The 26538-nt window shown below is 38.3% G+C and overlaps 1 protein-coding gene across 2 annotated transcripts; it reads left to right on the top strand.

The window, feature by feature from the left end:
• slc16a5a (solute carrier family 16 member 5a) lies at window positions 1-22401 on the top strand. Of its 2 annotated transcripts, XM_038283505.1 has the most exons (6): window positions 63-152; window positions 227-283; window positions 5267-5730; window positions 9444-9587; window positions 11418-12245; window positions 21249-22401. In XM_038283505.1, exons 3-6 carry the CDS (start codon window positions 5370-5372, stop codon window positions 21479-21481), a joined length of 1566 nt encoding a protein of 521 aa, XP_038139433.1. In that variant the 5' UTR covers window positions 63-152; window positions 227-283; window positions 5267-5369; the 3' UTR covers window positions 21482-22401. The 2 variants fall into 2 exon arrangements, with proteins under 2 accessions (XP_038139432.1, XP_038139433.1); XM_038283504.1 differs by lacking the exon at window positions 227-283 and having other exon boundaries at window positions 1-152.
• The last annotated feature ends 4137 nt before the right edge of the window (window positions 22402-26538 follow it).

Raw genomic sequence — 26538 nt, 5'->3', positions numbered from 1 at the left:
GCCAGCAGCGGGGCTGATCTAGGCCTGCTCAGCTGACTCCCGTCTTCTCCGTGGACCGCATCCAGTCCCCGCCCACCCGGTAGACGCCGTGGTCCGTTACGAGCTTACATTAACAGAGCGGCCTCAGATGAGCGGCGAGCAGGGCTGGAAAGGTGAGTTACCGTGTTTGTATTTCATGTACGAGATGATAACCGGTTAAAATCGTTTCTTCATCTTTGCCGCTGAGGTTGAAGACGCTTATCCCTCAGAAGGAAGATTCGCGCAGCAATTTCCGGAGATTTAGGTCTGTTGAGAAACACATTTACCTTTTTATCTGATGACAGTGGAGGCAGAATGATTAAAAAGTGTTGCGGACGTGTTTTGGTTGGACGTGCGGGGTTTAATGCGTGGTTTTTACACGCAAAAAAAGCTAAAATAAAGACGACTCGCCACGTGTGTGGATATAGAAGGAAACACGAAGAGGCTGTTTACGGAAGGCGATGAGAGTGACATTAAAGCTGCTGTTCCTGCAGGAAAGGTCAGCAGCTGCTTACAAACTATGTCAGCAAAGATGAATGTTGTGGCTCCTCAACAGTGGTGGTTCTAGAAAGATATGTGCCTGGGCAAATTTCTATTTCTGTCACCCTCACAGTCAACAACACACACCCAGTCCCCCAAAGAAAAACAAACAAATAAATCAAAGAAAAACAAACAAATAAATCAACATTATAAGGAAAGAAGGTCGTCATGACTGATCCCAAATTGTGGTATAAATGCCACTCACCATAGGCAGGTGGTATTTGCAGACTTTAAACTTAAAAGTATTGTTCTCAGCTAAATTTGTGTTTTACACTTGTGGAAACAAATGACAAATTGTAAATTAATCTGCCAAATAACCACAACTTTTTTCCCACGAGAGGTATTTTTAAACGTTTTTATATAATTAATATAAGAACCTAAGCTCCATTGAACATATTTTAATCCGTTTTCCTCGTCGATATGCAGTTCAACAGAGCGAGGCGCGCTCCCGCGACTGGGGATGCATATTTCGGCAGGCATGCACTTTTGTAGCCTGACGTAGTCCGACTCAATTCTAGTCAGAATATGAGTCTGATACTGCTCCATAGTGCTGTGATTATGGGGCGTGTTTCGAACGAACCAGGAAAAAAAATGCGCTACTATGGAGCAGAGCCAGACCGAACTTCCCCGAACTCAAACCTTGTGGGCGGGACTAAGTTCGGACTGGCACCCAGGCTAGCACTTTTGGGCATAAGACGTGGAACTTTTGACGGCTGAGGGATTTTTCCCCAGGGAGGGGATATAAGTTCAAAATAGACATATACGTAAAGAAAAAAATCAAATGTATACTAAGTTATCACACCAGTATATTTATATGAATGCCAACAACAAAATACTTTATAAAAACAAAACATAATGTCATGTACAGGTTTAATTTTTGTATATAAATCTTGCACTTCTGAGGCTTTGTGATGGTAAATATGTGTTTTTCATGGTCAAACATGGTGTTACAGACCTAAAAAATAATAATTTGCCAGTTTAATAATGGGAAGCTATTAGTCAGCTTTATAAAATACTATTTTCTGAGAATGTGTTTGAGAGCAACTATACTAATTAAGCAACATCTAGAAAAAGTCAGCTATATTATATTATTTTCCACGTGAATCCCAGATTGTTCATTCTTCTTTGCTTTTTCTAAAAAGCGCTTTAAATCAGTCCTACCTGTCTTAAACCATGCTGGGTCAGATCCTGACGTTTGAAAAAGGAGGCAGGGAAAGCTGAATAAAGTGATAGCCTCGCTAAATGCAGTTAGCCAAGCCTTCTTGCTAAAACAGGTCCTGGAAAAGGACGGTTCTTGCACCATGTGTCTCTTTCTCTCTCACTCCAGTGCGTCTCCAACCCCCGTGACTCGACCTGTCAATCACCTGCAAAACGTCTGCGCTGTTGCGGGAGGTGGTGTACAACTTTTAACGAGAGTCAATGGGCAAAGATTTTTGCGCCCTAGTGCGGAAATATGTCACCAATCCAACAAAAAATTGAATGACGCTTTACTAGTCATTAAAGATTAAATATTAATCTTGATCATCTAAGAAATACAGATTAATATATTTCAAATGTTAATTTAAAATTGAATTATAAAAAAATAAATTTATATTTCTTATCTCTCAATCAATTCTGAGGCCTTTCTTTTCTTCTCCTGAACTTCATAGACACTTTTTCTCTTACAACCCTCGGCCATTTTTAAAGAGGCACGGTGAGAAAGGTGAGCATCAAAGGCTGTCTGGAACCGTAGCTCACCACGGATATACGCCTGAAAGTGTGCATGCGCAGAAGATATAGCTAACGGGACGAGCACGTAGGACGACTACGTAAAAATATCACCAGAATGACTGACAATTATATACCTTTAATTTATTTGTAAATTTTATCCAAAAACTTGATGAAACTGTTTAAATATAATCTTGTGAGACTCGTGTAACTGTATAGAGAGCTGCAGGTGGAGGATGTTGGGTTTAGAGATGTCCCGATCCAGGTTTTTGCACTTCCGATCCGATACCGATATTGTTTTTGGACTTCCGATCCGATACCGATACTGGCCGATACCAGCCTATCCGAGCATGTATTTAAGTTTAAGTTAAAGTATTTAGCCTTAGTTGTAAGACTCATGTTGAAAAGGGTTTTAGTACTCTTGATAACATCTAGCCAGCTGAATTAGGTGAGATTGAATAAAACACAATGCTTGGTAACAACAAACTTACCTGTTTATTAAGAGATAAACACAAACTGGACAAAATTATGAATAGCAATCTGAAATTGCACAGTGAACAGTAAAGCCGTAAACAGTTAAAGGTGCAAGTATTACTGTAAGTTTTAATAAAAATGCAAAACAGGGAAACACTGGCGCAAAATAGTGGAATGGATCATTTCAATTGGAGAAACTGGAAAATACGGACCGGATTTAAAAAAAATAAAAACTGGATTGGCAGTCTGGATCGGCATTTTACATGCTTTGCTGATACGCATTTTTTTGCCAATATCGGCGTCCCGATCCGATCCACGTATCGGATCGGGACAAGCCTAGTTGGGTTCATATTTTTTGCTTAATATATTGACATTAGAAATAGACATTTTAATTAACAAACTATAAATGTGAAAATATATATTTATATTTTTTAAATTTTAAACAAAATCAATTAGTGTTTGATACACAGCTTTGGTTTGATAAGGTTTTTAATATCGTCTAGTTTTTTTGTTTTAAGTTTTTCACATGGGGAATCTCAAACAGCCCATAACTCATAGTTTCTCAGAAAACTGGATGTTCAGATAAGGTGATTAGAGAAACAATACTGCAGGTTATAGTCTGTGCAGATGGTGAAAGAGGAAGTCGGGAAAGTCAGGTTCTAGTGCCATAAAGCAGGATAGTTTGCATCCTAACGTGTAGATATACTTGACTATTAAAAGGAAGGAGAAAAGGGACGTTTCCTCTATTCTGGTTCATCTCAGTGATATTTTTGTGGAAAAAAAATTTATTTTGTGCTTTTTCTTTTTCAGAAATACACCACTTTCAAATCACCTTTTGAATTTTATAAAATATCTAATAACACAGTGATGTTGTAAGGCTGATCCAGTCTATTCTGTTGTCTTATATCTTAAAATCTATTTCCCTTTCTCTTTGCTAACAGCAGGTTAAGAGTCATGTGTTCTTATTTTCTTTTTTTTGTTCTTTTTGATTTAATGCATCGGCACAGAAAATTCACTTTTCCTTTGTCAACTTGTAGTTGCACTTTTCTTTGTCAAACCAGATTGTTTAAATATATGTTTAAACCCACAGCCTTTACATTTAGGATTATAAAAAAAAAAAAAATTGGAATCTCTCTTTTGTTTGGGTTTTTTACCCTTTATTTCCCAATCTATTAGATGTCAAAACAAATTTAAAACCTGATAAAGATCACATTAACCGTATTGTGTATCAATAAGGTTTTAGAAGTGATACAAGGTGTGTTTTCCTTTAAAGGTGATTGCAAACTACATAACTGAATCTAAAAGACTTCTATTGTTGGTAAAATAACCTCAGAAGATGTTGCTCAGTGGGTAGTACATAGAGAGACGGCGTTAGATAACTTTGGACCAACTGCAGGGGGAACACTCTCACATAAGCCCTTTCATTCTGTGTTTTTTTAAAAGCTCTTGTCGGTGTCACGTTGGCCAGATTCCCTGACTCGTTTGTCCTTAAACCTATCAGAGTTTTATAAAATGTAAAGTTCTTGATGTCTGCGCATGTTTGATGCTGAAAGATAAACGGTTGATGGAGTTGCACAGGAAGTGAGCTCGACCGGCTGCGCTCCCTGGAGGCTTTAAAATATAAAAAAGATTCCATCTTTTTCAGATCATCTGACATGTAAAATAATCAGTCATGAGTGGAACATTTCACGTTTTTGTTTGTTTCTTAAGATCAGTTTTTAAAATAACAAATGGTTTGTTGTGAAAAAACAAAAAACGGATTTAAATATGCATCAAAACCTCATTAATCAAACTTTTAATGAGATCAGGTTTAATCACCGACTATCTTTTTAAAATTACCCTCACTTCTTCTCATGAAAGAAACGTAATGCCTAAAGGGATATTTTTATAACATTTTTGGAATCAATTTAGTTCAGTCTGGTTATTAAAAAATGGTTTTAGAAAAGAAAACACTGAAGTATTGTGTATCAAAAATCTGTTAAGACGTGCAGCTGCGCAAATTATTAGAAAACAAATCAGCATCGTTCCTAAAGGCGTTTATTAGGTCTTATAACCATCTTAAGACAAAATATTAAATAAGGTTGTTTTGGCTGCAGCCCAACAAGGAAGTGGAGCTTTGTTTTGTAATTTTAAGGTAGGGCTGTGAAGATTTGGCCCCATCTGTGCTGCACAATTACGTGAAGATAACCAAAGCTTTATCAAGTAGGCTTTAAAAAGTAGATAATGATGCAGAGGAAAATATTAATCCTGGCTCTATGAAGTTTTTTTTTTAAATTGGTTAAAACACCAGGTTTATATACTATAGCAGTATATTATGTGTTTTTATTCGAGTATTTTTGATCAGAGTATAAGCTTATATGAAAAGGGTCCAGTCAAAGTCCACACGGAGCTCCTGTTAAGAATCTGAATCAGCAAAGAGGAGTGAATAATAAAATCAGTGATCTAAATGAGAAAATATTTTTTAAACGGACTCTGACTTGGCTGATTAGTTAAAGAAGCACTCACAGGTCTGTGTTTGTGATTATAGGTCTCCTTTAAGGGCACAGCGGTCGCAGTGACATGGGCAGCCAACGTTCTTTCACACCCTGTAGAGCAAACACCAGAGTCCTGCCTGCAGCGCCAAGCAGAAAATGACTCAGCGAAATGGAATCAGGGGCTCGAGTGATCCCAGTCTCGACTCTGAGACCTCCAAGGCTTTCGAGTTGCCCAACGGTTTGGACCACGACGAGGCGCAGGGGGCGGCTGACTGTGAGGGAGGGAGGGGGAGTGAAAGCGGAGACCCGGTGGCTATAACCGGAGGAGGCGTCATAGCTCCGGATGGCGGCTGGGGTTGGGTGGTGCTGGTTGCAACCATCCTGGTTCTGGCTCTGACCCTGGGCTTTCCCTCCTGTGTGGGAATCTTCTACACAGACCTGCAGAATGAGTTCACCGCCACCAACAGCGAAACGTCTTGGGTGCCCTCCATCATGACGTCAGCGCTTCATGCAGGAGGTAAACTGAATCAGGGCTACCTCTAAAGTCCAACACTAACACATGAACACTTTATATCCCAGCAAACCATTATGAGCCTGAGAATAGGGTCCAGCTAACGACTGAAGTTACAGTCATATTAACACCTACGAATGTAAGAACATCCTTGGAGGTTGCCCTTACTACCCCACAGAGGAGGGTGTAAATGCTTTCATTGTTCAGTGGAACACGTGAAAGCTGAGAGGGAGAATTTGTGAGTGTTTTGAACAGTCTTGCTGTGTTTGTGTTAGTTTAGATGAGATTATTTCATGAGAAGCGGCAGCCAGCTTATTTCCCAAAGCCCAAACTGACCCTGTTATTTTTTTACAGAGGTGTGAAGCTCGTAGATTTTGCTTTTGTCATGCATCTGTCTGTTTACGTTCCCCTTTTTAATTGTCTTGGCATGCAGCCAGTCACTAATTTACGTACACTCTACTTAGCTTGAGTGCCATCCTAATTTTGGGCTTTAGCTTTTAATTCAAGAAGTTTAGTTCAAGAAGCCATTGTTTTTAAAGGTGGAAGGATCATGCAACAAATATATTAGTTTTTGAAGTCGACATTTGATTATTTTATTTAACAGAAAATTGTAGATTTGTGTTAAAAAAAAGGTTGATTTATTGTCACGCAGACAAGAATTTAAAGAACGGGTCACACAAGTTAATCCACAACCTCAAAGTTGACCTGTTGTATTCATTCTAAAACCAGTTCTGATGTGGATTTGGGATTATTGTCCAGCTGGAACACCCAGTTGTGTCCAATTTAAGATCAATTTAGGTAACTTGAAGGGTGCTTTCTTTCTTTTGTTCCATCCACCTTGCACAATAGCAATAACAAACTCTCAGCATGATTCTGCCACCGCCGTGCTTTACAGTTGGTACTAGGGTTGGGCGGTTTGCTGTTGCAATATAATCCCACTTTAACAAAACCCACTTTTCAAATTGAACACAATTTTGGTCACGTTGCATTTAACAAGAGAAGGACCCTTTAGGTGGCAGCAGTACACTGAAAGGGATTTTTTCCCCCCCCAGAAAGGTAGAGAAAGTTGCAGCTAGCATGCAGATCCATGCATGCCAGTAGAAGTAAGACGTATTTCACACAAAAGTTACCTTACAATTCTGCATCCATGGACTGTGGAGAGGAAAACTTTCAACATAATGAAAAAAACTGAAACTACAAGCTTATGGTTGGTTCAAAGGAAAATAAAAAATAAAATTGCAATCACAATATTGCAGAAAAATAATCGCAATTTTGATTTTTGATGAAATCGTTTAGCTTTAGTTGGTACAGTGTGTTTATGTTTTAAAGGCCAGTCCTTGTGGCGTATTGTAAATTGTTACGTTTTCAAGATTTTATTGCTGGACTCTCACATTTAGCTGGTTTTACTGTATATTCATTGACTCGAAATGCTTCCATTGATAAATTGGCGATGGTTAAGCAGGTGAGATAGTTCAGGGTAGCAGAGACCAAATTAAATTAGGTTATTATTGCATAATCAGGCTAAATAATGCATAAGATCCCTATTGATATCATTTATGATTTAATTGAGACTGATCTGATTATATATGGACATGTTTGCATTGAATTAAGAAGCCGTTCTCTGTGAAGATAAGGATAAACTTACATTAAATCTCATGTTACATGGAAAGTGAATGAATAGTTCTGTGAAAATGCTATATTTTTTTAAAATCCTTTTTAGGTAGAAAATTACGGAAGAGGATTAGGGCCACTGGAAAAAAAAATGTTAACTGACTTTTTTTCTCAGAGTTCTGACTTTTTTTCTCAGAGTTCTGACTTTTTTTCTCAGAGTTCTGACTTTTTTTCTCAGAGTTCTGACTTTTTTTCTCAGAGTTCTGACTTTTTTTCTCAGAGTTCTGACTTTTTTTCTCAGAGTTCTGACTTTTTTTCTCAGAGTTCTGACTTTTTTTCTCAGAGTTCTGACTTTTTTTCTCAGTTCTGACTCTTTTTCTCAGAGTTCTGACTCTTTTTCTCAGAATTTTGACTCTTTTTCTCAGAATTTTGACTCTTTTTCTCAGAATTTTGACTCTTTTTCTCAGAATTTTGACTCTTTTTCTCAGAATTTTGACTTTTTTTCTCAGAATTTTGACTTTTTTTCTCAGAATTTTGACTTTTTTTCTCAGAATTTTGACTTTTTTTCTCAGAATTTTGACTTTTTTTCTCAGAATTCTGACTTTTTTTCTCAGAATTCTGACTTTTTTTTATTGTCAGAATTCAGTCAGAATTCTGAGATTAAAGTCAGAATTCTGAGAAAAAAGTCAGAATTATGACTTTTTACCATACTAAACTAAACATACTAAAAAAATCGGTTAACTTTTTTTTTCCCACTGGCCCTAATTCTCTTCCGTAGAAAATAGATCAGTGACTGCAGACATTATTTCAATTCTGTCTCTTATCTAGTAAAATTCTTTTAGTTTTGTTTTTAGAGTCCTAAATAGATGTGTGCTGACCAGTTATAAAAGGATCCGTGCAGCCAGTGATGTCAACTTCCTCCTTTTTATCACAATGTTATGTATTCTAAATGTGACGCAGTAAACGGAGGGGGAAGTGTGAGGGCGCAAAGGTGTCTAAAGTCAACATGCAGCGGATTTCCAATATGTGCACAGCACAGTTCAAACACTAGTTTATTTTTTTTTTCCTTCCACCTGTAAATTTGATGCATATCCAGTAAAATTCAACTAAAAACGAACAAACACATTGGAAGGAAGAATGTGTCAACTGATTTTTATCAAAGTTGTGGATCTCTTTCGAGTAAATGTTCACTAAGCCAGAATACCTCACAGCTCTGTTCACTGTGTATTTATTAAGGTAAACTGTAAACCCTTCACTACATTTTTAACATTCTTTTGCAATCTACAAGAGAAGGAAGAATTTCATTTATTTATTTATTTATTTTTTCAGTTTTCTAGTTCAGTTTTTGTTGTTTGTTTTGTTGATTTTTCTCAGCCTTTCTCTCCTGCCTGTGCTTTGGAGATGGGCAGCCGCCCTCTGCTTCCCTTCTGGTGCTGATAAGGCTAATCCTCGAGGACACAGTATCAGCCTAATGCTTTTCGGTGTGTTGACCCATTTCTGGGGCCTTTCAAAGCTGCAAGTTTAAGTTGCTCTTCTCGACTAAATTTATGTCCTATCAGCTTGGATTCGGTGGCTACGCCGCATGTTGTCCATCCAGCACAAATCAAATCTAATGGAAAATGTTTTACTCTCCTGCTTTCTCACCAAATTGGTTAAAGCATGTGCTAAAGCTGTAGCACTAACTGTTACAGTTTGGGTTTTTGAGGCTGTTCTCATGGATTTTTGAAACAGGAATGCTTTGAGCTTTGAAATTCTCTTAATCCCAAAGAAATTGGATAAAAACTTTGAGGTTTATCTTCATTAAGCTGCACAAAGCTGCCACTTCCTTTCCACTTTTCTAAGTTGAAGAATTAGGAGCTGTATGGGTTCATAGCACGGACATGGCATTCAAGCACACAAAAAAAGAACTTGTATTAATTGTAGTGTTTTTCAGGTGTATTGTGGGTACTGTCAGCTTAACAAGATCTAATATTGCAGCTGAAAGTATCCTGCAGCCTTTTAGCTTAGAAACAATGTTTGGCATTGTTGAATTTATATCTTCTCCTTGGATGTTCGCTTTATGTGCGACACACTGTTTATAAACTAAGAGCATCACATGTGATCCACAGGTCCCTTCTGCAGCGTGCTGGTGGGGAAGCTGGGCTGCAGGCTGACCGTCATGTTGGGCGGAATCCTGAGTGGGCTTGGAATGGCCGCCAGCTCATTTACCCGATCCATCACTGAGCTTTACATCACCGCTGGAGTGATCACAGGTCAGCAGACACACAGCGAAGTCATTATTGTAGCTGAAATATAATGCTACGTTTACACCGGACGCAGCAGGCGCAGCAGAAGCAGCGAGTTTACATGCAAAGTCAATGGTTGACGCGCGTCAAGGCGCAGCAAAAGGTCCCGCAGCACGTTTTGAGCAGCAGGCGCAGCGCTTCTGAGCAGCTGAAGCAGCGCGTTGGGAGCGTTTAAGCATCTGACGCGCGTGACGCGCCTCAGAAACGCGCTGCTGCTCGAGATGGAAAAATTTAAATTTTGCTGCTCAACGTGCCGCGTCAACCAATCAGAGAAGCTGATCTGGGAGCTGGCTGGGAGAGAGACACAGCGCTGATGACACAGAGCGCTGTGATCACTCCTCTGAAACAGCTTATTGACGCCTAAATTAACTTAAAATGCAGAAATCTGCCGGCAGAATATGTTCGCTTTTAATATCCTGGTGCCTGCAGTTTAGATTATTTAGATGAAAAGCACCTACCAGCCGCCGCAGTGAACCGCGAGGAGGCGACCCGGCCTGTTGAATGGGATCCTACTGACAGCGCACCGCTGGGATGTGGGGGTCTGAGCGGCTCCGACAGAAATAATATTGGAAGGTGGGATGGTAATCTGGATGAACTGACTGCACTGATTACATTTTCAGGTGGATTTTCTCACTTAAAAACATATTAAAACTACTTTTTTCCCACTGATCACAGCAAATATAGCTGCAAGGCAAAGAAAGGATAGTGAAGCTCCGCCCGACGCTCCGCCCAACCGCGCAGCCAGAGCAGCAAAGCTGCTTCAGCCGCGCGTCAGAACTAACTGGTACAAGCAGTAAAAATGAAGCAGCAGACGCGATTTTGCTGCGTCCAGTGTGAACGTAGCATATTGGTTGAGGGTTACCAAAAAGCTTAAAATGAACTAATAGAAAGATACTTTATCCTTCAGTTAGTCAAATGTTGACGACCTTCAAAAACTTCTACAAGAAACAGTGAAAGGCTATGAAGTTTTCATGATACAAGTGTTTATGATTGATATGTTGTGTGCAATTTTAACAGCAGAATATGAATCTATTAATTTATATATAATTAATACATCATTCAAATCAGGGTAAAACCAAGTAATGATGGTTAGTTAAATGATTATTACTAACTACCAGGTGTTATTAAAGGCTTATCTTTGTGGCTGGATGTTTTGAACTTAAAATCCAAGATGTCTTCACCATCAGTAAAATGTAAAATCACTTTAGTTCTCTTTTATCCCTTGTTTTACTCACATGGTGTGACATCCTCTTTGCTTCTAATAAATAAAGTCTTCTGTTGTTTTTTTAGCTTTTTTCTTTACTGTGTTGTTGATATTGTTTTCAAAGGTGCTTTTAATAGAATATTTTTTCTTCTGTATCTTTATTATACGGAAGAGGATTAGGGCCACTGGAAAAAAAAAGTTAACTGATTTTTTTTAATTTTATTTCAGTATAGTATGGGGAAAAATTCAGAATTTTGACTTTTTTCCCATACTATACTGAAATAAAATTTAAAAAATCAGTTTTTTTTTTTGTTTTGTTTTTTGTACACATCTATTCCTTCATGGTGCCCATCTACATTAAGAGTCAGAATTCTGAGAAAAAATTTAGAAGTCAGAGATTAAAGTCAGAATTCCGACTTTTTTCCCATAATAAACTGAAATAAAATTTAAAAATCAGTTAACTTTTTTTATTTTTTTCAGTGGCCCTAATCCTTTTCTGTATTATTATTATAAATAGTATGTAAAATGATAAGTAATCTGCTTAAAAGTTGTAAAGATTTTATTCTCTTCTTTCTTTTTTCTTTTTGCTCCAGGACTTGGCTTCTGCTTTAGTTTCCAACCAGCTGTGACCATCCTGGGTCACTACTTTGTGCGTCGCCGTGCGTTTGCCAACGCCATGTCCTCCACGGGGACGGCTCTGGGACTCTGCACCCTTCCCTTCCTTGGAAACTATCTCCACACAGAGTTCGGCTGGAGGGGGAGCTTCCTCATCCTGGGGGCGGTCCTGCTGAACTGCTGCGTGTGCGGAGCTGTGATGAGGCCTCTGGAGCCCAAAAAGCACCGCGGCCAGCCGCTCATGAACCACGAACCTCTGCTAGAGAAAGAGACGAAGCAGGAAGGAAGGATTCGGACCATATGGAGGTTCCTAGTGACCTCCCTAAAAAAGCACATGGCCTTCGATCAGCTCCACAACAAGCGTTACTGTGTGTTTGCCATAGGCATCACCTTAATGATGCTGGGCTTTGTGGTGCCGTTGGTGTACCTGGTTCCTTATGCAACGGCACACGGCATGGAGCCGGGTCGGGCCGCGCTGCTGCTCTCCATCCTGGGTATTGTTAACATCGTGGTGCGGCCGCCCTTTGCCATCATCTTTAACATGCCCTGGTTCAAAGGGCGGCACATCTACGTGTTTGCCTCCGCTCTGCTGTTCAACGGGCTCAGTAACAGCATCTGCTGCATCGGGGCCTGCTTCCCCGTTCTGCTGGGATATGTGATCATGTACGGGCTTACAATGAGCGTGGTCGGATCGCTGATGTTCACCGTCTTGATGGATATAGTGGAGATGAGCCGCTTTCCTTCAGCGCTGGGTCTGCTTGCTGTCATGGAGAGCATCACGCTCCTGATTGGACCTCCGCTGGCAGGTAACAGTTGAAGATTTACAATATAGATACGTTTCCTCTGAAGTCCACATGGTGTGATCAGAAACAACATAATGGATGGTTGAAAATCAGTGTTGGGAAGTAACAAAATACGTTTATTTGACGCATATCTTTACTTTACTTGAGCACAGTCAAATATTGTACTTTCTACTCCACTACATTTGGATGAAGCTGTTACTAGCTTGTTCCTTATGACTCAGCTTTGCTTTGCTTTGTAATCTACTGTTGCTGTGTTTCTCTCTTGAAATGCAACTTTAACATGTAAGATAGCAGCCTTTAGGACTGAATTTGGACACCACTGTTTTAGAGATTTGCATGAAATTGCACAAATTTGAGAAACTCAGGGCATATATTATTGTAGTTCATTAAGACATCAGTTTTTGCAATGTGGCCAAGTTGTTCAGTAGGATGACTTCTCAAATAGGGGTGTAAATAACAATCGTTTTGTATCGATACATCGATCCAACAGCCGACGATCCGATGCATCGATACGTCCACAAGAATATCGATTTAGGTTTTTTTTCCCTCCGATCTTTTTTATCCATTTGCTCCTGGATGTAATTCTCCCTCCCATGCTGCGGTGCCGCTAAACCTATTTTGCCCTCCTACCTCACTTCCTGGTTATACTCTTACAGCAGTGTGTTGCAGTGAGCTTGACACAGAATTTTTTTTAATTTATGCTCAATATTGAAGCGTGGTCTGTGCTGTGGGTCTATATACGGCCGAGGCGGTGAGAAAGTGGGGGCGAGTTTAGTCCAACGACGGAGGGACATGAGGGCCAAAAAGAGCGGAGATCCAGGTGGAAAAAGGGTCCCAGCGTTCTCGCGCACCTCGCTCTTCTAGCAGGTCAAACTTCATGAGTTGTTTTCTGCAATTTGGCGGCATGGTTTGCAGTCAGCTACAATTTGGGAGAGGTGCAGCGGAGCGTCTGTGGAAGGGGACGGGGACGTCTGGAGCTTAGGTATTGCATTGCACTCATTGCACTGATTTTGTGCAGTATTTTTTGATGCAAAGCCTTGCAGAATCTATAACGCAGGGGTATTAGTATTTTTCAGTGAATGAGGTTTTAATAGGAATAGGTGGAGTGCAACTTTTCTACTTTTATTTGCTGTTGTTTCTCAAAAGAAAATGCATAACGATATTACAGCTTTCATTGATATATTTCAAATTTGAAACATTGTCAGGCCTGTAAGGTGTAAAACAAAAAAATAAAAAAAATAAACCAATTAATCGAATCAAATTATATCATGGTGTATTCTTGAGTATCGAAAATAATTGAATCTTTGGGTCAGGAAATCGATACTAAATCGAATCGCCATGATGAATGTGATTTACACCCCTATTCTCAAATCCGAGTTGCTTTCTCTTTGTGGTAATAGATTCAATCTTAACCCTCTATTCCATAGTAAAAGTGTGAGGAGAATCAAGGCTCTCTTTTTCTTTTGCTTTTGAGCAAGAAATAATAATCACAACAGCTGTCCTTAAGTATTTGTTGCATTTTTATGCTCAAGTTAAAATTTATAGTGGAGTGTTTCTATACATCAATACATCAGGTGATTTCTGAAATTTACAAGGCTCTTTGAAAATGATTCATAAATGTACTTAAATTAGAAAACTTTATTTGTATGTATATAAGTACTTTTAAATGCATGTACTTTTGAATACTTAAGTATTTTCAAAAGTGAGTACTTTAATACTTTAATTTGAATAGATGTTTGAAAGTAACTTTTACTTGTTGTTTTACTAGTTGAGTAAGATTTGACTGAGTATCAATACTTCTACCGTACTCGAGTACTACGGTTGAGTACTCCTTCCTCCACTGTTGAAAATATGTTGATCAGAGTTGATTTTTAAGTTTAAGGCAAAATCCTGAATAGACCCCAGTTGTTCCCTTTTATCTTCCATCCAATAACCACACGTACTGACATGTCAAAATGCTGAAAACATTTTATGCGAGTGTTTCTACACAACGATTTTTTTAGAAATTTAAACTTTATAGGCTTCAGCTTTTTGGTGTAACATAATCTATGGCGTGTAAAACCGGCAGGAGGCCTCAGATCACAGCTTTGTGTGGGCTTTGTTTCATTGCTGCCATTGTTTTTATTTAAATTATTATTTCAGCATTGCTGAACAATTTAGACCTCCTGAGAATAAACTGAACAAAACCAGCCTCATAGTCAAGGTAGCCTTTATTCTGTTTCTTTTGTTTGTGTGTACTTTTCATTAATAAAGGCTTAGAGTTCCCTCTAAAGGTCTTGTTCACTATAAAAATACAATGGTTATAAAATATTGCTGCTATTTAAAGACCAGAGTTTCTTTTTTTTTCTTTTTTTTTTATCTTACTTTGAATGAAAAAACTTGAGATATTCACATATTCTCATCTAAAATACCCAGAGATCAAATCAACACAGTGCAACCTTTCAATCAAGTATGAGCCTAATTTGAGAAATCTGAAATTATTTTTAGATGAATATTCAGCAATTTGTGCGTCTCGATGCTCTGTGTTTGCTGCCCTTATAAAAAAACATGAGAGGTTCAGGTTCATTGCTCAATGAGTTGTGATTCAGCGCCACTTTAGTGCAGTCTGAGCTCTCCTTAAACACTAACCCCTATTTACATAGCGTCCGCTCCACCCAGCTGTGCAACAGCAAATACGTGACAATTAACAATCAGTAAGAATATTTCCAAGGCTGTGCAGGGCAGCGGTAAATGGACAGAAATCAGGTCCCAGTAACGGGAAACTGAAAGATCACAACCAGATTTTCAGAATACTTTACCAAGCTATATGTGCTCAAACCTTGCTAAATGAGGACATTTACAAGTATATTTATATACAGGCCACTCCACGGTGGCTACTAGGTGTTTCCAGGATCAGGAAGCTGCAGCAGTGGAGGTGAAAAAAATAAAGATAATCTTACTGTAGAACCTCAAAGCAATATTTTGACCATTATATTTTGCGCTCAAATCTGAATCTTGAGCATGTATGGAAAGCCACAAGTGTCACATATTCAATCCTTTTAAAAGAGGCAAAATTTCTATTTCTAAATGTGAACATTTCAATGCTGCTTGGTGGGGCAGGCATCACATTGAGAGTATGTTTTTAATCCTAAATAGATAAATGCATATTTATCTTCATTAGGGTTGAAACAAATTATTATTTTGCTAATTGAATAATCTGTCGATACTTTTTTTTTTTTTCTATTAATAGATTAATAATCGGATAAGAAAAGGTGCCTTTAAAGTACATTTTAAACAGACTTTAAACGAGGTGAAGCTAAAACTTTCACTTTAGGAATTCTGTATGGAGCATATTTACAGATTACATTCTTTTTATTTTATCTTAAAGCTACAGTGTGTAATAATTACAGGGATATACAGTCAGAAATGTAATATATTATACATAATTATGTTATTTATCATCATCTACGAGCTCAGCCTCTTAACCTCAATATTTGCGTTGCCTTAGAATTCGTTATTTATAATTACATAGGAGCGGGTCTCACAGCCATGGAGGCAGACATCTTTGCGCTACGGCAGCGCAGAGCCAACAAACTAGCGATTGCGAGATTGCCCATTACGCTCGAAAGTAACTACGGCAAGTTGAGAGAGATGAACTGAGACGGTACTGAACAATAGGTACTAAATACTACTATAGATACTAATAAATACTATCTATAAAATTATCTATGTAAACAAACCTCATCACTTGAGAAGGTAGGTGATGCGGACGTCGTGGAAGACATTTTGTCCCGTAACGCTCGCCGTACTGTTGGGGGGGAGAAGCGGTGGGGGGAAGATGTTCATGTTGCTGCGGTCTGCAGTCTGACCGCTAGATGTCGCTGAAAATTACCAACTGTAGCTTTAAATCCAAAGTGTTTATATAATTTTTTACAATTGCAGCATCATTATTGCTGTGAATGGGTTGCTCTTTTAGCTAATGGATGAGTTAAAGTCTGTATACTCCAGGTAACAATCAATTATTTAATTAGTTTAAGATTATTTCAATAAACAAGATAAAAACACATTGTTTAATCTAGAGAACTGAATGTTTTTTTCTTGTCTTTACAATCATCTTAATGACTTCTCCAAAAGCTATTTGATACCAAAACATAGAGGGAGACGGTTTCATTGTGCAACAGTGCAGCGCTGCTAATTGCCTTCCAGGGAGCTAAGCCTGAAAGTTACACATCCAGCAGCTCTAGTAACTAAAACTTAGTGTTAATTTAAGGTTCTTAATTATGTCCTCAGAAATGAGCTTTTTAAAAACTATCAAAATTGATCATAAAGTGAAATCATACTGGTATTATTTTGACCAATTCCTTTATCAGGGATCTAGAAACTCCTGGCCAGAGTTACGTTATTAAACCATCTATATGCAAAAAGTGCTATATATATTGACCTGAAAAAATTTCAAATAAATAAGGTGACTGTCAGTTTTTATTTAAAAAGAGATAATTGGTTGGTTTAGATGCAGCTTTGCTAACCTAATGCTGCCATGCTATTTTTCTGCAGAACAAAATACTTTAACAATGTTAGCAGAGGCCTTTCAGACATGAAGCTCTTTGTTTTTTGTACGAGGGGCGTTCAATAAGTGATGCCCCTGACCCACTTCCAGATGTTTGATCGAACTGAAATTTTGCATGTGAAATTATTTAAATCTATATAGATTAAATAGCAAATTACAGCTCTGAACTAATTTTGGTTTCAGATATACAGGTGTTAAAACTGAGTCAAGTCTGTGTTTTTGAATTTGAAAGGACGCACACAATGGGAGACTTTTGATCAAATGAAAGTAACTTATAGTGATAATGTCCCATAATATGACCTTGTAAAACATTTAGCAAGGTCATATAACGGGCATCATCACCATAAGTTACTTTAATTTCATCAAAAGTCTCCCTTTCAAATAGAAAAACCGGATCACTGCTCGACACTCAACAGGCCCCATGTCAGACTTTACTCAGTTCAAACACCTGTAAGTCAGAAACCACAAATAGTTCAGAGCTGTAATTTGCTACTTAACCTATAGAGATTGAAATAACCTCACATGCAAAATTTCAGCTGGATCAAACATCTGGAAGTGGGTCAGGGGCACTACTTATTGAACACTCCTCGTGTTTTTTTTGCTGAGCATTTCATGGTGCGCTAAGAAGTTGCTGCGTCATCCTCTCTTGGGGAAATGTTTTCCCTTTGTGAACAGTAGGCCTCAATGAGCCATTAGGAACCTCAAACTGTTTATGAAATGGTCTCACTATTCTTATATCTAATGACCTTAGAGAAGCAGCTGTCTGTGCTTATTGGTTTGAGCTTTTCAGGAAAAATGCTGACTTATTTTTCCCAGAGTGTAATTCATGTCCGGAGGCTTTCGTCTTTAACGGATCCATATTGGGTTCAAGTCCAGGAAACTGACCTTCTCCCCTTTCTCTCTACTCCATTTCCTGTAAGCCTACTTTCAAATAAAGGTCACTAAAGCCAAAAAAGAGCTGGACTCTTTCAAGATATCAAGGACTCTATCAAGATATTAGTTTTAGAGAACAAATAGAGAACAAATGTTTGGGTAATAGTATTTTTTTTCTTTTTTTGACATTTTACCCAAATTTCCTGTGTAGAGATGGTCACACTTGCTGATGATCAATAAATCAAAGCAATTGATCAGCAGGTTGAATGGACTGTGTCTTCCCACCTTCTGTGTTCATGCTTCCTCAAATGTAGAAGTTCTCACGTTTAAAAAAGCAGATCAGCAGAAAAAGGCAGCTAAACGGCAGTTTTTCTCTCAATAAGGCCTGTTGGGACAGAGTCAAGGCACTATGGTCGAGTTCAGTTTGGAGTAGAAAGGGGGGGGGGCATCAGACTCAGGGCTCAGGTGACAGTTATGTTTTCTGGCTGCTGTTGAGACGATCCATGACGTAACCTCGACAACATGTTGGAACAGGATCAGTTTCCTCATAAAGAGTCAGTCGAGGGTCAGCTATAACACGTTATTGACTAAAAATGCTGATGTTTATTGGGAAAAAAATCTAACAAGCTTTGATTTCCTGTTTTTTTTTTTTTTTTTTTTTTTTTTATTATCATTTAAAAAGGTCGCAAGTCTGTTAAATGTTATACCTTTTCAGTAGGAGTGTTTTTTTACTTAGATGCATTATTTTTGTAATTTAAAGTAATAACCAATTAAAAGGATAGAGCTTTTTGAAATTTGCAATTTAATTGGGCTTTATATTTTATTTTGAAATTCCTCTGGATTAACCACAAGTATACTTGGCCTTAGTTTATTATTGTTGATTCAGTCCACTGTCAGCATAAAGTGATTGCCTCTGAGATTTCGAAATAGAAATAGAGATTTGTTTATTTCTAATGCGATCATATTACAGTTAATTGTGCATCATTACTAGTTCAGTCTAAACTAAAAGGAAATGTTTCTTCTACTTGAAATCATGTAAATAGTTAATAAATGACAAACTTATGTGTAACTTTCATATTTCCTTTCAGTTTTGATTGGTGTAATCTTATTTATCACAAAATATTTTCACACAGTTAAATCTAATTTTCACATTAACTTCAGCTGCACCACCTGACCACACAGTCTTGCTCTGTATGCTGTAGTAACAGCTTTTAATATACATCTTTTGGTTTCTAGAAATTGCTGTTTTCCGAACAAAACACTTGCTTAATGTCGCCTCAAGTAACTCGGGGAAGGTGCAATATTAAGTTGGAGGCTGGATATTAATCTGGGATTAACTCTGTTCAACACGAAATCTGGAACAAACTGGCCGTGAAAACGTTATCCGATCTAAATGTGGTATTAAAAAGGCGTACACAAATTCACTAGGGTGCCACAGTTTTTCTGTACCTAAGCGGGGCTGTCCCTGTAGTGTAGATAGAAGATGCAAATATAGTGACTAAGTAAATAATGTGAGTGTAGCTTGCCTCCATTTAAATGAGCTATAATGCAGTGGTTCCCAAAGATTTTCTTCTGGGCCCCCCTTTGGATTACAATAAGATGTCCACGCCCCCCCCCCCCCTCCCCACCCCCACCCCCCATAACCCCCCCGACCCCCCAAAAATAAAAAATAAAAAGAATCAACTGGGCACACACATCGTTCAACCAGATATAATAAATCCATACACATATTTTGTTTTCAAACTCCACTGAAGTTTATTTCACACTTCAGGTTGCAACAAAACAAACTACACCATCTTTACAGTGGAACACTTTTGTGTAACTGTATTTTTTTCATAGTTCTATAATGTAGATTAGAAGAGGATTCTTTGTTGTCTGTGTTATTTTAACAATATTTAACTTTGCTATAATCTATACATTAAAAAAGCCTCTGTGCAAAATGGAGTGAAAACATTTAACAGCTCCCTGAGAGTTTTTTCTTTGTACTTTAATCCTCCCATCTTTTCAGTGGCTGTAGTGAGCCTGCTTTTTGCTGTAGATCTTCTCAAATCTGGGTTGCAGTGTCACAACTGTCCATTATGCTCAGTCAAGCAAGCGCTGTTTTTTTTTTTTTTTTTTCTTCACTCATACCGCTTCCTGCGCCCCCCCTGCAATGGCATTGCGCCCCCCCTAGGGGGCGCGCCCCACACTTTGGGAACCACTGCTATAATGCATGGTTTCAGGTTAAAGTCTATACATTTGTTTATTTAGGGAAATTAAAATATCGCCTTTCCCTCAAATGGCTTCAGATTCTTAAAGTCTAGAGCTTTTTGGATGATATAGATTGTATAAGAAACAGACAAATAGCTAATTTTGACCCACCTATTGTGTTAATACCTTGCATTTTCTATACCAATAAAAGCATAAGGGAAGACACTAGGGATGCACGATATTGGGATTTTGGCCGATATCCGATATGCTGATATTTTAAAATTCATGTAGCTGATTAACGATATCGATACTGATGTTAAAGCTGGACAAAAATAAGTAGTCATTGAAAATAGCAGTTTTGTTATCCATTTCTGACACTTTGAAAAATAATATACTCAAATATATTTTCATATGCTGATATCAAATTGATTTTTAAAAACGCGGTATCGATCTATTTTACTTTCAAAATCTCGTGAAATTTCATCGTTCTGTTACAAACTCTGGTGATATTTTGCAAATTCTTGTGAGATTTTGTTAGTAAAATAGATCGATACCGCGTCAATATATCAACATATTAAAATGTGGCAAAATTTTGTGAATTTTCGGGGGATTTCGTAGCATAACGATGACATATAGCAATATTTCATTAGTAAAAGAGATTGATATGGTGTTTTTAAATGGCAATATATCAGCATATGTAGATATTGTGATATTTTAATGTAGCAATATTTTTTCCTTCGTCTTTAAAAGTTTTTAAGTCTGTAAAAAAATAAGTTTTTGAGGAAGAAGTAGTATTTTTATTTTTTTTTTTGACTTTAGAAACTCAGAAGCTGATCAAATATCGGGTTGAATATCGGTGGGGTGGCCGATGTCCGATATTCAGTTTTAATACCGATAGGGGGGCCGATGATATTTGTGAAGACACAAGTGTTCAAATTCATCTTTCTCTCCCAATATTACCTGGTTGATTTTGCATGATAAAGTGTCTTTAATAATGTTTGATAATTTTTTTTTTCTTTTCTCTAATGAAAAAGTCTAAGATTTATGCAAATATTTAATTGCTTTGTAAATGAAGAATAGAAACCTTTGCTGAGTGAAATGCTAATACAGATTTTTCGAGTTCAGTGGACAAACTGGAGTATAATCTCACTTCGCCAGATTTGTGCTTATTGCACATGAACTGTTGATAAGCGACAGGAGGGAAAGGTGGGTTAATGGAGAAACCAGGCAGCTCAAGTGTTGAATCAGGAGGAGAAAAACAAAACATTTCACTGTGCAGGAAGATGACTACTAGGAAGCGAAGTTCAGAGCCACTGATGAGGTGCAAATGTTAGGCAGCTTATAGTTTGTGGTTCTGCAGTGAGCTGCAACATTGAACTTTGTTTCCTCTGTTACAGGAATCCTGGTGGACAGAACCAAACAGTATTTCTACGTCTTTATTGCCTGCAGTGCCGTTGTTGCCTCCTCTGCTTTGTTCCTGATGCTCTCCTTCCTCTGGCTGGATAAAAAGGAGAGCAAGGCTGCCAAGCAGGGTCGGCTTTCAGCTCAGCCGGAACCGGCGAAACCCACGACCGATGGCTCTCCTGGCTGCGAGTACAGCAGTCTGCCCCAGGAAGGAGACAAGGCCTGAGCCTGGGGACAGGGTACATAACCAGCCCGCTAACCTGCTCGCACTGTGTCGACGTGCACGGACGTCACCTCTCGGGGCTCCAGCAGTTCTACGGATCATTCATAATATTTGCCAGCACAAATACCCTGAATGGTCAGCGCTGTTTGGTTAGTTACATACCAAAATGAACAGATGTGCTCTTACAACATGAATGTGATTGTACTCTTTGTTGTAAAATGCTGCTGATCTCAACCACGCGATTTGTCTCATTAGTCTGTCAATCATCCCAAGATATTTATGAGAGATAAAGACTTATTTTCTGAATATTTGCTGGAGTTATTGCTGTTGGTCTTTGAGTTTGCAGAGGTGGGTTCAGTGATGATCAATAGAAATAGGAACCCACCAGAATGAAGCCTCTGGTTACACATCTGTTTAATCTCCAAAATCAGCGTGGGCCAGATAATCCCAGCAGAGTATCCTTCAGCTTTCCCCTTCTTCCGCTTTAAGAGGTGAATACACTAAATGGGAAAATAGTTTGCACAATTTTTTGCTATTTTTAAAATTTTAGTGCCTGCAGATTAAAAGTACACTGATAGAAAAAGCACAAATAGGGAGAAAGTAACTATTTAAAAAGTGTATCTGTGACACTCTAAACGGTAATATCTGCATCTTGTATTTGTGATGTAGCATAAATAACGAGACTTATCAGACATGATCTTAAAGAAGGTGTGATGGGGCTTTTTGTGAAAAATGCAGAATGGATATGATTTTCAGGCTTTTATGAAACCCCACCTCCTTTGTGTTTAACTGTTATTGTCAGCTTGTTCTAGAGAAAAGGTGCCTTGGTTCCACACCATGTATTTCTATCCATCAGATCCAGATAGATCATTCAAAAGGTTTGGAAATGTGATTCTTGGGAGGTCCTGATGTTTGTTTTAGTTAAAATCACCAGACTGCGGGACTTGGATTATCATCAGTGCTTTTATCTGATTCAATTTAAATCCCTTGCAGTTTCCTTCTCCTGTTAGCGGCAACTCAATCAGACATCCTGAGTAACTTGAGGGTAAATTTAGTTGAATGTTGATGCATCATGGTAGAATCAATAACGCTACGTTGGTGGGGTTTAGGAAGATGAGCCACTTCTGATATGAACTTAAGATCAATGGAAATATTCAATTTTAATCCTTCCACTGTTGACTTTAGGTGAAGTTAAAGATCTTGAAGGCCTGTGGCTCTAACGAAAAGATGGCTAAACAACATAATGCTCCCACCACCATGCTTGACAGCTGACACTGTTTTATGGTTTTAAAAGTCTCACCTTGATTCGTCTTTACATACCTTTTTTATCACCATGTTCAGTTCTTACACTTAATCTCCAGAAGGCATCAGCAGCTGCAGATTTAGCTTTAATTTTTATCTCTAAAAACTTTCAGTCAAGCTGCTATCTTAAAGACTAAAAAGTTCAGATAAATTGGTTAGTTTTCAATGTTATACGGTTCTGATAGCATTCATTTAATATGTGGAAGAGTGGCAAAACGCACTAAAAAGATTATTCCAGAAAATAAAGTGCAAAGTTAAAATGTCTTTACCAATTCTGTCATCAAATAAACAACCAATAAACAGGCTTAAATCGGAGGGGAAAGTATGGTTGTCTGATTAAAGCCTGTATTATGGTTGCAAAGTTAAGCCTCCATGAGCAAACTGGGCCACAACAAACTAGAAACCAGCTGAAGTTGTGTAACTTGGAGGAATCAAAAAAAAATACAAAATACAAAATTGAATATGATGTAAGAAAATAAACATTAAAAACAAGCCTGGATTGGTCTAAAGGTTTAGAAATGTCTCAGCTGGAATATCATTTTTTTAGTAATTTGGTTTAAAAACTAAAACTCAGTTGTTGTAAGAATCAGAATCAGACATACTTTAATAATCCCAGAGGGAAATTACAGTTACAGATACCCACATTATTAACAGCCACCTTCAGCTCATCTGCATGTTTGGTGCTCGTTCTCCTCACCCAGAGGGGTTTTTCATAAAACTGGCATAGTTGGTCAAGTTCTGGCTTATTTATTTATATTTTTTTTGTCATTTGGCTTTCATAAAGCTGCCTCACTGTCAGCTGACTCAGTGAACTTATTCTGGTCGAGACTTATTCAGCTCTAGAGCCAAATCATTTCAAAATGCTTCTTTGTGGAATCCAGCACCAAGGGGCACTGTTAAAGGCTATTACTACCATCATTTGGCCCAAAGGCATGGAGCCATCAAACATTGCAACAGTTTAAGCTACATATTATGAAACGGATCTCATCCAATAAGATATATATACACTCACCGGCCACTTTGTTAGGTACACCTGTCCAACTACTCGTTAACACTTAATTTCTAAGCAGCCAATCACATAGTGGCAACTCAGTGCATTTAGGCATGTAGACATGGTCAAGACAATCTCCTGCAGCTCAAACCGAGCATCAGTATGGGGAAGAAAGGTGATTTGAGTGACTTTGAACGTGGCATGATTGTTGGTGCCAGAAGGGCTGGTCTGAGTATTTCAGAAACTGCTGATCTACTGGGATTTTCACGCACAACCATCTCTAGGGTTTACAGAGAATGGTCCGAAAAAGAAAAAACATCCAGTGAGCGGCAGTTCTGTGGGCGGAAATGTCTTGTTGATGCCAGAGGTCAGAGGAGAATGGCCATACTGGTTCGAGCTGATAGAAGGGCAACAGTGACTCAAATAACCACCCGTTACAACCAAGGTGGGCAGAAGAGCATCTCTGAACGCACAGTACGTCGAACTTTGAGGCAGATGGGCTACAGCAGCAGAAGACCACACCGGGTGCCACTCCTTTCAGCTAAGAACAGGAAATTGAGGCTACAATTTGCACAAGCTCATCGAAATTGGACAATAGAAGATTGGAAAAACGTTGCCTGGTCTGATGAGTCTCGATTTCTGCTGCGACATTCGGATGGTAGGGTCAGAATTTGGCGTCTACAACATGAAAGCATGGATCCATCCTGCCTTGTATCAACGGTTCAGGCTGGTGGTGGTGGTGTCATGGTGTGGGGAATATTTTCTTGGCACTCTTTGGGCCCCTTGGTACCAATTGAGAATTGTTGCAACGCCACAGCCTACCTGAGTATTGTTGCTGACCATGTCCATCCCTTTATGACCACAATGTACCCAACTTCTGATGGCTACTTTCAGCAGGATAATGCGCCATGTCATAAAGCTGGAATCATCTCAGACTGGTTTCTTGAACATGACAATAAGTTCACTGTACTCAAATGACCTCCACAGTCACCAGATCTCAATCCAATAGAGCATCTTTGAGATATGGTGGAACGGGAGATTCGCATCATGGATGTGCAGCCGACAAATCTGCGGCAACTGTGTGATGCCATCATGTCAATATGGACCAAACTCCCTGAGGAATGCTTCCAGCACCTTGTTGAATCTAGGCCACGTAGAATTGAGGCAGTTCTGAAGGCAAAAGGGGGTCCAACCCGTTACTAGCATGGGGTACCTAATAAAGTGGCCGGTGAGTGTATATATATATATATATATATATATATATATATATATATATATATATATATATATATATATATATATATTAATTCAGCAAATCTATATACCTGATTATGGAATTTAAAGATCACATAGAAAAAATATCTGAATTCTTTTTCGCTTTGTGAAAAGCAGTTTGCCTGAAAGGGTATCCTCACACTCCCACCTGTATGTTGCGGTTTTTAAGAAGAGAACAGCAGCCATTTTCTTTATTGATCAACATGACCCTTTGGTCTTCCCTAACACACATCTGCATTAATGTTGCTGACCGCCTTAACTGGACCGCAGCTCGCACAGATTCCCAGTGCCTGGATCTTTTTTTTTTTTTTTGACTTGTTGAAGTAAAGCCTGTGTGATTAATCTAAGCTTATTATTCTTAATCAGGTTATTTTTCACTTTTCTTTTTTTTTTATTAGTCCAAGCAAGATTATTGCTGACTAAAATCTAGATAAATCTGAACTAAAAGCAGTTTATTGGACTAAAACTGACTAAAATCTCCAGGTTGAAACTCTACTTAAATGAAAACACCTGGAAATGATAGGTATGATATTTTTTTCATTTACAGCAACAGAATTTCTATTAATATTTTTCTTACGTTTCCAAATACCATGCATGTTTTTACCAATAAATTAAGCAGCATGCTCATATTTCGCCATGGTTACTCTGTGAACTCTGTGATCAGCTGCAACGTCTGCTTATGTGAGCGGCAACACTGGTTGGTTGAACCTGTCTTGCATTAGTTGCATTTAGCATATTTTGGTGAAACTCGATAATCTCGACTTGATATAATGTGCCTAGGCTGAGTCAGAATTGGCCACTGAAGTCTGCATTTTCTGAGTGAGTTTTATGAACCACCCTTCTGATAAAGTGCAATGCTGTTTTTTGTTTTTGGGATGTTTATAAGATATATATGTGTGTGGAGTCTTTGGCACCCTTTGTCACAACAGTTTTCCTACTACTCAACTTTCCATATAACACTCAACAGCCAATAATCTATAGAAAATGCAATTGAGTTTATAAACATCTGGTGGGCAGTTATAATATTAACTTTACAGATAAAAAAAATCTTTGTTTTTGCAAATAAAATGTAAGATGTTAGAGTATTTAATATTTTCATGACCAATTCCTAGGTAAATTGTTGCACTCAGCAAGTCCAAGCTGGTGTTTTTATTTTTTTTGCAAGTTTCTTTGTGGGTAAAAAGCTAATGTTACCTTTAGAGGGGAAAAACTTTCTAATGTGAATAAGGGTCGTTTTAAAGCATCTACATTCTGATCTAACCATATGAACCCATCAGCTGATGGTGTAAACAGGTTGAACAGAGTTTTGATGTATTTTTCAGCCCATTTTTCATAATCTATTTTAGCTTTTTTAGTAGCATTTGTTTTCCTGTAAAAAATAAACACAAAAAATGTATGCTTCTGATGGAAACCTAGTTTTTTGTTGTTCATTCTGTCATGGAACAGTGCCTTTTTACATTACTGGCATACTGGGAAAAGATGACCTTTAGCT

The sequence above is a fragment of the Cyprinodon tularosa genome, unplaced genomic scaffold, assembly GCF_016077235.1.
Source record: "Cyprinodon tularosa strain WSP-4 unplaced genomic scaffold, ASM1607723v1 ctg194, whole genome shotgun sequence".
Lineage (NCBI taxonomy): Eukaryota > Metazoa > Chordata > Actinopteri > Cyprinodontiformes > Cyprinodontidae > Cyprinodon > Cyprinodon tularosa.
This window is presented reverse-complemented; position numbering and strand designations above follow the sequence as displayed.

Coding starts and splice junctions, on each gene's coding strand:
- slc16a5a (XM_038283504.1), top strand. CDS start 5,370: ATGACTCAGCGAAATGGAATCAGGGGCTCGAGTGATCCCAGTCTCGAC. Junction 5,731..9,443: donor GTCAGCGCTTCATGCAGGAG/GTAAACTGAATC, acceptor TGTGATCCACAG/GTCCCTTCTGCAGCGTGCTG. Junction 12,246..21,248: donor GATTGGACCTCCGCTGGCAG/GTAACAGTTGAA, acceptor CCTCTGTTACAG/GAATCCTGGTGGACAGAACC.